The sequence below is a fragment of the Zonotrichia albicollis genome, chromosome 34 (assembly GCF_047830755.1).
Source record: "Zonotrichia albicollis isolate bZonAlb1 chromosome 34, bZonAlb1.hap1, whole genome shotgun sequence".
Lineage (NCBI taxonomy): Eukaryota > Metazoa > Chordata > Aves > Passeriformes > Passerellidae > Zonotrichia > Zonotrichia albicollis.
In genome coordinates this window covers 1143598-1153471 of record NC_133852.1, presented here as the reverse complement: position 1 = coordinate 1153471, position 9874 = coordinate 1143598, and the positions used below count along the sequence as shown (strand labels likewise).

The 9874-nt window shown below is 56.7% G+C and overlaps 2 protein-coding genes across 2 annotated transcripts in view; both read right to left on the bottom strand.

The window, feature by feature from the left end:
* Positions 1-2711: 2711 nt before the first annotated feature.
* On the bottom strand, positions 2712-4761 carry LOC141726292 (uncharacterized). The gene is made up of 3 exons (XM_074531041.1): positions 4738-4761; positions 3732-4502; positions 2712-3220 (listed from the first exon to the last, which is right to left on the bottom strand). Exons 1-3 carry the CDS (start codon positions 4759-4761, stop codon positions 2873-2875), a joined length of 1143 nt encoding a protein of 380 aa, XP_074387142.1. The 3' UTR covers positions 2712-2872.
* An 856-nt stretch (positions 4762-5617) lies between these two features.
* IKBKG (inhibitor of nuclear factor kappa B kinase regulatory subunit gamma) overlaps positions 5618-9874 on the bottom strand; it is a 25184-nt gene continuing 20927 nt past the window's right edge. Inside the window, 3 exon segments of the mRNA XM_074531040.1 lie at positions 5618-5835; positions 5838-6000; positions 8439-8563. Coding sequence (XP_074387141.1) covers positions 5713-5835; positions 5838-6000; positions 8439-8563 — 411 coding nt within the window. The 3' untranslated portion in view covers positions 5618-5712.

Genomic DNA, 9874 nt, shown 5'->3' with positions numbered 1-9874 from the left:
CCCCAAAAATGTCCAAAGTTGGGTCAGAGAGACCCCAAAAATGCCCCAATTTGGGTCAGATCCATCCTGAACCTGCTGCTAGGGAGAGACCCCAAAATCCCCCAAATTTGGGTCAGAGTCACCCCACAGAGACCCCAAAGAAAACCCCAAATTTGGGTCAGAGAGATCCCAAAAATGCCCAAATTTGGGTCAGAGAGACCCCAAAAATGCCCAAATTTGGGTCAGATCCATCCTGAGCCCCCTGCCAGGGGAGAGACCCCAAAAATGCCCAAATTTGGGTCAGATCCATCCTGAGCCCCCTGCCAGGGGAGAGACCCCAAAAATCCCCAAATTGGGGAAAACCCCAGCCCTGACAGCTCCCGGTGAAGGGATCCCAAAGAAAACCCCAAAGTTGGGTCAGAGCCCCCAAAGAAAACCCCAAAAATTCCCCAAAAATCTCCAAAAAATCCCCAAAAATCCCAGCAACCCCTCCCCACCAAAATCCCATCAAAGCTGCCCCAACATTCAGGTCAAACCCCCCCAAAAATCCCATTAAAGTTCCCCCATTTTGGGTCAAACACCCCAAAAAAATCCCATTAAAGTCTCCCCAGAATGGTTCAAACCCCCCCCCAAAAAAAATCCCTTTAAAGACCCCCAAATTGGGTCAAACCCCCAAAAACTCCCATTAAAGTGCCCCCAAAATTGAGGTCAATGCCCCCAAAAAATCCCATTAAAGTCCCCCCAAAATTCAGGTCAGACCCCCCCCAAAAATCCCAATAAAATCCCCCCAGTTTGAGTCAATCCCCCTCAAAAAATCCCATTAAATCCCCTCATTTTGGGTCAAAAACCCCCAAAAAAATCCCATTAAATCCTCTCATTTTGAGTCAAACCCCAAAAAAATCCCATTAAAGTCCCCCTATTTTGGGTCAAACACCCCAAAATCTCATTAAAGTTTCCCCAGATTGGGTCAAACCCCCACAAAAAAATCTCATTAAAGCTGCCTCAAAATTCAGGTCAATCCCCCCAAAAATCCCATCAAAGGCCCCCCAAAATGGGTCAAACCCCCCCCCAAAAAAAACCAAATAAAGGCCCCCCAAAATTCAGGTAAATCCCCCCCAAAAAATCCCATTAAAGTTTCCTCAGTTTGGGTCAAAACCCCCAAAAAATCCCATTAAATCCCTCCAAAATTCAGGTCAATACCCCCCAAAAATCCCATTAAAGTCCCCCAAATTGGGTGAAACCCCTAAAAACTCCCAAATCCCCAAATTGGGTCAACCCCCCCAAAAAACCCAAATAAAGTCTCCCCAAAATTCAGGTCAATGCCCCCCAAAAATCCCATTAAAGTTTCCTCATTTTGGGTCAAAAACCCCCAAAAAATCCCATTAAATCCCCTCATTTTGGGTCAAAATCCCATTAAAGTTTCCTCATTTTGGGTCAAAAACCCCCAAAAAATCCCATTAAATCCCCTCATTTTGGGTCAAAATCCCATTAAAGTTTCCTCAGTTTGGGTCAAAAACCCCCAAAAAATCCCATTAAATCCTCTCATTTTGGGTCAAACCCCCCCAAAATCCCACCCAAGCCCCCCCATTTTGGTCAAACCCCCCCTCCAGGACACCCCAAAATCCCGGGGGGGCTCCCCCGGCACAACGAGGACCCCCAAACCCCTCCCCAATTTTTGGGTCCCTCCAGGATCCCCCCCCGTTCCCCCCCATTGGTTGTGCCCGATGAGCAGCGGGCGCCGCCCCCCCCCCCAAACCCCGCCCCCCAGGATCCCCCCCCGTTCCCTGCCCCATTGGTTGTGCCCGATGAGCAGCGGGCGCCGCCCCCCCCCCCCCCTTCTCCCCCATTGGTTGTGCCCGATGAGCAGCGGGCGCCGCCCCCCCCCAAACCCCGCCCCCGCGTGACGCCCCCCCCCAAAACCCCCCGTGGGGGTGGGGGAGGGGCCGAGACCCCCCCCCTCAGTGAGGGGGGGCTGGGGGACCCCCAGAAATGGGGCAATAAAGGAGAGTTCAGCCAAAGCCGGGGGTGTTTATTGAGGGGAGGGGACCCCGAAATCCAGGGGGGGGTTGGGGGTGACATGGGGGGGGTCCTGGGGGGGATTTTGGGGTTCCATGGGGGCGTTTTGGGGGTTCCATGGGGGGATTTTTTGGGGTACCCCACCCCAAAATGATCCAATCCCTGCCGTGGATCCAGCAGGAATCCAGCAGGAGATTCCCAGAGGCACTTTTGGAGTCCCCCCCTGGGGGTCCTGGGGGGTGATTTTGGGGTGCTCCCCACACCAGATTCAGCTCATGATGTGGATCCAGCAGGAGATTCCCAGAGGAACTTTTGGGGTCCCCCCAGGGTTGAGGCTCCCTGAGTGTTTTGGGGTGTCCCCCGGGGTGATTCTGGGGTTCCATGGGGGCTTTTTGGGGGTGCCCGTGGGGGGATTTTGGGGTACCCCACCCCAAAATGATCCAATCCCTGCCGTGGATCCAGCTGGAGATTCCCAAAGGCACTTTTGGGGTTTTTGGGGTCCCCCCCTGGGTTGTGGCTCCCAGAGGGGTTTTGGGGTTCCCCAGGGGGGTTTTGGGGCGTCCTGGGGGTGATTTTGGGGTGTCCTGGGGTTGATTTTGGGGTGCTCCCCACACCTGATCCAGTTCATGATGTGAATCCAGCAGGAGATTCCCAGAGGAACTTTTGGGGTTTTTGGGGAGGGGGTTTTGGGGTCCCCCCTGGGGGTCCTGGGGTGATTCTGGGGTTCCATGGGGGGATTTTTGGGGCTCCCTCCCAAAATGATCCAATCCCTGCCGTGGATCCAGCAGGAGATTCCCAAAGGCACTTTTGGGGTTTTTGGGGTCCCCCTGGGGGTCCTGGGGGGGATTTTGGGGGTGCTCCCCCCACCGGATCCAGCTCATGATGTGGATCCAGCAGGAGATTCCCAGAGGAACTTTTGGGGTTTTTGGGGTCCCCCCCTGGGTTGAGGCTCCCAGAGGAGTTTTGGGGTTCCCCAGGGGGGTTTTGGGGTGTCCTGGGGGGGATTTTGGGGTCCCCCACCCCAAAATGATCCAATCCCTGCCGTGGATCCAGCAGGAGATTCCCAAAGGCACGTTTGGGGTTTTTGGGGTCCCCCCTGGGTTGTGGCTCCCAGAGGGGTTTTGGGGTTCCCGTGGGGGTTTTGGGATGTCCTGGGGGTGATTTTGGGATGTCCTGGGGGTGATTTTGGGGTGTCCTGGGGGTGATTTTGGGGTGCTCCCCACACCTGATCCAGCTCATGATGTGGAACCAGACAGGAGATTCCCAGAGGAACTTTTGGGGTTTTTGGGGAGGGGGTTTTGGGGTCCCCCCTGGGTTGAGGCTCCAGGGGAGTTTTGGGGTTCCCCAGGAGGTTTTTGGGGGTTTTGGGGGTTCCATGGGGGGATTTTGGGGTACCCCCACCCCAAAATGATCCAATCCCCTGCCGTGGATCCAGGGAGGAGATTCCCAAAGGCACTTTTGGGGTTTTTGGGGTCCCCCCTGGGTTGTGGCTCCCAGAGGGGTTTTGGGGTTCCCCAGGGGGGTTTTGGGGTGTCCTGGGGGGGATTTTGGGGTTCACCCCACACCAGATCCAGCTCATGATGTGGAACCAGACAGGAGATTCCCAGAGGAACTTTTGGGGTTTTTGGGGAGGGGGTTTTGGGGTCCCCCCCAGGGTTGTGGCTCCCAGGGGAATTTGGGGTTCCCCAGCAGGGTTTTGGGGTGTCCTGGGGGGGATTTTGGGGTGCACCCCACACCAGATCCAGTTCATGATGTGGATCCAGCAGGAGATTCCCAAAGGCACTTTTGGGGTTTTTGGGGTCCCCCCTGGGTTGTGGCTCCCAGAGGGGTTTTGGGGTTCCCCAGGGGAGTTTTGGGGTTTCCCAGGGGGGTTTTGGGGTGTCCTGGGGGTGATTTTGGGGTGCTCCCCACACCTGATCCAGTTCATGATGTGGAACCAGACAGGAGATTCCCAGAGGAACTTTTGGGGTTTTTGGGGGGTTTTGGGGTCCCCCCTGGGTTGAGGCTCCAGGGGTTTTGGGGTTCCCCAGGAGGTTTTTGGGGGTTTTGGGGTTCCATGGGGGGGTTTTGGGGTACCCCACCCCAAAATGATCCAATCCCTGCCGTGGATCCAGCAGGAGATTCCCAAAGGCACTTTTGGGGTTTTTGGGGTCCCCCCTGGGTTGAGGCTCCCTGAGGTTTTTGGGGTCCCCCCGGGGGTCCTGGGGTGATTCTGGGGTTCCATGGGGGGGGGTTTCGGGGTGCCCATGGGGGGTTCTGGGGTACCCTCGAGGGCGGTTTTTGGGGTGCCCCTGAGATGTTTTTGGGGCATTTTTGGGGGCGCCCTCTGGGGCTGATTTTGGGGTGCCCCCAGGGATGATTTTGGGGTACCCTGGGGATGTTTTTGGTCTTTTTAGGGTGGCCCCGCCCGGGGGGCTGTTTTGGGGTGCTCCTTTTGGGGTGAGCTCCTTTTGGGGTGTCCTCGGGAATGGTTTTGGGGTGTTTGTGGGGCTGTTTATGGGGTGCCCCTGGGGATGATTTTGGGGTGCAGGGGGGCTGGTTTTGGGGCACCCTGGGATGATTTTGGGGTGCTCCTGGGGGTGATTTTGGGGTGTTTTTGGGCTGGTTTTGGGGATCCCCCGGGGCTGGTTTTGGGGTGCAGGAGGATGTTTGTGGGGCTGTTTGTGATGCTGTTTTTGGGGTTCCCCCGAGGTAGTTTGTGGGGTGCAGAGGAGCTGTTTGTGGGGCTGCTTTTGGGGGTACCCCGGGGCTGTTTTTGGGGTGCATGGGGGCTGTTTGTGGGCTGTTTTTGGGGTTCCCCCGGGGCTGCTTTTAGGGTGTTTCTGGGCAGTTTTTTGGGTTCAGGGGGACAGTTTTTGGGGTTCCCCCAGGGCTGTTCTTGGGATTCAGGGGGGCAGTTTTTGGGCTGGTGTTGGGGTTCCAGAGAGGCTGATTTTGGGGTTCCTTGGGGCTGTTTTTGGGGTTCCAGGGGGGCCGTTTTGGGGTGTTTCTGGGCTGTTTTTGGGGTTCCAGGGGGGGCTGGTTTTGGGGTTCAGGGGGACGGTTTTTGGGGTACCCCAGGGCTGTTTTTGGGGTATTTCCGGGCAGTTTTGGGGTTCCCTTGGGGCTGTTTCTGGGCTGTTTTTGGGGTTCCCCCGTGGTGTTTGTGGGGTTGTTTTTGGGGTTTCTGGGCTGTTTTTGGGGTTCCAGGGGGGCTGCTTTTGGGGTTCAGGGGGACGGTTTTTGGGGTACCCCAGGCTGTTTTTGGGGTGTTTCTGGGCTGGTTTTGGGGTACCACAGGGCTGTTTTTGGGGTGTTTCTGGGCTGATTTTGGGGTTCCCCGGGGCTGTTCTTGGGATTCAGGGGGGCAGTTTTTGGGCTGGTGTTGGGGTTCCAGAGAAGCTGATTTTGGGGTGCTGTGGGGCTGTTTTTGGGGTTCAGGGGGGCTGTTGTGGGCAGTTTTTGGGGTTCCAGGGGGCTGCTTTTGGGGTTCAGGGGACAGTTTTTGGGGTGTTTCTGGGCTGTTTTGGGGTGTTTCTGGGCTGGTTTTGGGGTTCCTGGGGGGTTGTTTGTGGGGCTGTTTTGGGGTGTTTCTGGGCTGGTTTTTGGGGTGTTTCTGGGCTGTTTTTGGGGTTCCAGGGGGGCAGGTTTTGGGGTGTTTCTGGGCTGTTTTTGGCTGTTTCCGGGCTGTTTTTGGGGTTCCCCGGCGCTGTTTTGGGGTTCAGGGGGGATCCCCCCTCACTTGATGCAGTCCATGACGTGGATCTGCAGCGTGTCCATGTCCGGCGCCCGGTACTGGCACTTGGGGCAGCAAAGCTCGGGCCCCTCCTCGGGGGGGGGCAGCGCCCCAAAACCTGCGGGGGGGGGGGGGGGGAGGGGGGAGGGGCACGGTCAGACCCTGCCCCGCCCCCCCCGGGGGGGTTTGGGGTTCCCGCCCCCCCCCCAAGCCCCCCCAGCCCGCACTCACCCGGGGCGGGGCCGGGGGCGGCTCCGAAGTGCCGGTTCCGCATCTCCTCCAGACGCGCCCTGGAAAGGGAATTCGGGGATTTTGGGGGGATTTGGGGGGTCTGGGAGGGATTTGGGAGGGTTTTGGGGTGGGATTGAGGTGGTTTTGGGGGGGTTTTGGGGGATTTGCGGGGTGAGGGATTTGGGAGGGTTTCGGGGTGGATTGAGGTGGTTCTGGGGGGTTTTGGGGGATTTGGGGGGTCTGGGAGGGATTTTGGGGGATTTTGGGGGAGGGATTGAGGTGGTTTTGGGGGATTTTGGGGGTGGGATTGTGGTGGTTTTGGGGGATTTGGGGGATTTGGGGGATTTTGGGGGATTTTGGGGGGGTTTGGGGGGTCTGGGAGGGATTTGGGGTGGGATTGAGGTGGTTTTGGGGGATTTTTGGGGGTGGGATTGAGGTGGTTCTGGGGGATTTTGGGGGGTTTGGGGGATTTGGGGGGTCTGGGAGGGATTTGGGGGTGGGATTGGGGTGGTTTTGGGGGATTTTGGGGGTGGGATTGAGGTGGTTTTGGGGGATTTTGGGGTATTTGGGGTGGGATTGAGGTGTTTTGGGGTTTTTTGGGGGTGGATTGAGGTGGTTTTGGGAGGATTTGGGGGGATTTGAGGGGATTTTGGGGGGATTTGGGGGGTCTGGGAGGGATTTGAGAGGGGTTTTGAGGGGGGATTGGGGTGGTTCTGGGGGATTTTGGGGGTGGGATTGAGGTGGTTCTGGGGGATTTTGGGGGATTTGGGGGGTCTGGGAGGGATTGGGGAGGGTTTTGGGGTGGGATTGAGGTGGGATTGGGGAATTCGGGGATTTTGGGGGCATTTGGGGGTCTGGGAGGGATTTTGGGGGTGGGATTGAGGTGGTTCTGGGGGATTTTGGGGGTGGGATTGAGGTGGTTCTGGGGGGTTTGGTGGGGGATTTGGGCGGTTTGGAGGGCTTTGGGGTGGGATTGAGGTGGTTTTGTGGGGATTTTGGGGGTTTTGGGGTGTCTGGGAGGGATTTGGGGAGGGATTGAGGTGGTTTTGGGGGATTTTGGGGGATTTGGGGATTTTGGGGGTGGGATTGAGGTGGTTCTGGGGATTTTGGGGGATTTTGAGGCCGTTTTGGGGAGGTTGGGGGGGTTTTCGGGGGATTTTCGGAGATTTTGGAGGATTTGGGGGAATTTGTGGTGGATTTGAAGGTTGGGGGGGATTTGGGGGGATTTTGGGGGGTTTTCAGGGGATTTAGGGGGTTTTGGGGGGAATTTGGGGGGTCTGGGAGGGTTTTGGAGGGCTCTGGTGGGGGTTGAGGGGTTTCAGGGGATTTGGGGGAATTTGAGGGGATTTTGGGCGGTTCTGGGAGGGATTTGGGAGGGTTTTGAGTGGGGATTGGGGTGGCTTTGGGGGGATTTCAGGGGGATTTGGGGGGGTGCTGGGGTATTTAAGGGCTTTTGGATGTTTTCGGGCTGGTTTGGGGCTGGTTTGGGGCTGGTTTGGGGGTGGTTTTGGGGTGTTTTTTAGGGTCTTCCAGTGTATTTTCAGGGTGTTCCTGGCTGGTTTTGAGCTGGTTTGGGGCTGTTTTGGGGTGTTTTGGCTGTTCTGGGCTGTTTTGGGCTGTTTTGAGGTGGTTTTGGGGTGTTCCTGGGTGGTTTTGGGCTGGTTTTTGGAGCTGTTTTTGGGGTGTTTTGGGAGTGGTTTTGGGCTGTTTTGGACTATTTTGGGGCTGTTTTTGGGGTGGCTTTGGGCTGTTTTAGGGCTGTTTTTGGGGTGTTTTTGGGGAGTTTTGGGTCTTTGCAGCTGTTTTTGGGGTGTTTTGGGGCTGGTTTTGGTCTGTTTTGGGTTGGGTTTTGGCTGGTTTTGGGGTGTTTTTGGGCTATTTTGGGGCTGGTTTTGGGCTGGTTTTGGGGCTGTTTTTGGAGTGGTTTTGGGGTGTTTTGGGTGTTTGGAGCTGTTTTTGGGCTGTTTTCCCGGGTGGTTTTTGCTCGCTTGGGTGTTTTTGGTGTGTTCTGGCCGGTTTTGGGCTGTTTTTGGGTGTTTTTGCCGCGTTTTGGGGTGTTTTTGGGGTGTTCTGGCCAGTTTTGGGGTGTTCTGGCTGGTTTTGGGCTGTTTTGCGGTGTTTTTGGGCTGTTTTCAGGGTGTTTTTGGGTTAGGGTTAGGGTTAGGGTTAGCCCGGTTTTGGGCTGTTTTGAGGGTGTTTTGGAACTGTTTTGGGGTGTTTTCAGGGTGTTTTTTTGCTGTTTTGGGGTGTTTTTGGGGTGTTTTTGCCGGTTTTGGGCTGTTTTCAGGGTGTTTTTGGGCTGTTTTCAGAGTGGTTTTTGGGCTGTTTTCAGGGTGTTTTTGCTGTTTTTGGGCTGTTTTTGGGGTGTTTTTGCTGTTTTTGGGGTGGTTTTGGGCTGTTTTCGGCTGTTTTTGCCGGTTTTGGGCTGTTTTTGGGGTGTTTTTGGGCTGTTTTCGGGCTGTTTTTGCCGTTTTTGGGGTGTTTTTGCTGTTTTTACCGGGCGCCGTCCCCGCCGAGCCGCAGCCGCAGCTGCGCCAGCTCCTCCTGCAGGGCCTCGCGCTGCCCGTGCAGCTGCTCCCGCGCGGCGCGCTCTGCCTCGAAATCCGCGCGGTAAATGTCGGCCTGGGGACGGTGAGGGGGTGGGAACCCCAAAATCCGATAGGGAACCCCAAAATACATCCAGGGAGCCCCCAATTCCACCCCAAAATCCACCCAGGGAACCCCAAAATCCACCCAAATCCACCCAAACCTCCCCCAGTGCCGCGCACTCTGCCTCGAAATCCGCGCGGTAAATGTCGGCCTGGGGACGGTGAGGGGTCAGGAACCCCAAAATCCATCCAGGAACCCCAAAATGCATCCAGGGAACCCCAAAATCCACCCCAAATCCACCCAAACCTCCCCCAGTGCCGCGCACTCTGCCTCGAAATCCGCGCGGTAAATGTCGGCCTGGGGACGGTGAGGTGGGTGGGAACCCCGAAATGCAATAGGGAACCCCAAAATCCACCCCAAAATCCATCCAGGGAACCCCAAACCCAACCAGGGAACCCCAAAATCCACCCAAACCTCCCCAGTGCCCGCGCGCTCCGCCCTCAAAATCCACCCGGTAAATGTCGGCCTGGGGATGGTGAGGGGTCAGGAACCCCAAAATTCCAGCCAGGGAACCCCAAAAATCCATCCAGGAACCCCAAAATCCAATCAGGGAACCCCAAAATCCACCCAAACCTCCCCCAGTGCCGCGCGCTTCCGCCTCGAAATCAGCATGGTAAATGTCGGCCTGCGGACACGGCGGGGCGGGAACCCCGAAATCATCCAGGGAACCCCAAAATCCACCCCAAAATCCATCCAGGGAACCCCAAAATCATCCAGGGAACCCCAAAATCAATCCAGGGAACCCCAAACCTAACCAGGGAACCCGAAACCCAATCAGGGAACCCCAAAATCCAATCAGGGAACCCCAAAATCCATACAAGGAATCTCCAATTCCACCCCAAAATCCATCCAGGGAACCCCAAACCCAACCAGGGAACGCCAAAATCCATCCCAAATCCACCCAAATCCCCCCCAGCGCGTGCGCTCTGCCTCGAAATCAGCCCGGTAAATGTCGGCCTGGGGACACGGCGGGGCGGGAACCCCAAAATGCAACCAGGGAACCCCAAACCCAACCAGGGAACCCCAAATCCCCTCCAGTGCCGCGCGCTCCGCCTCGAAATCCACACGGTAAATGTCGGCCTGCGGATGTTGGGGGGGTCAGGACCCCAAAATCCATCCAAGGAACCCCAAACCCAACCACGGAACCCCAAAATCCATCAAAGGAAACCCCAAAATCCACCCAAATCCTCTCCAGTGCCGCGCGCATCCGCCTCGAATCAGCACTGTAAATGTCGGCCTGGGGATGTTGGGGGGGTCAGGAACCCCAAAATCATCCAGGGAACC

What these genes read in the sequence shown, in the direction of transcription:
- LOC141726292 (XM_074531041.1), bottom strand. Translation starts at nt 4,761, where the DNA reads ATGCACCCCAAAAACAGCCCCGGG. An exon ending in ACCCCAAAAACAGCCCCGGG is followed by an intron (nt 4,503 to 4,737) that starts GTACCCCCAAAA and finishes AATCATCCCCAG; the next exon opens with GGGCACCCCATAAACAGCCC. An exon ending in CACATCATGAACTGGATCTG is followed by an intron (nt 3,221 to 3,731) that starts GTGTGGGGTGCA and finishes GAGCTGGATCAG; the next exon opens with GTGTGGGGAGCACCCCAAAA.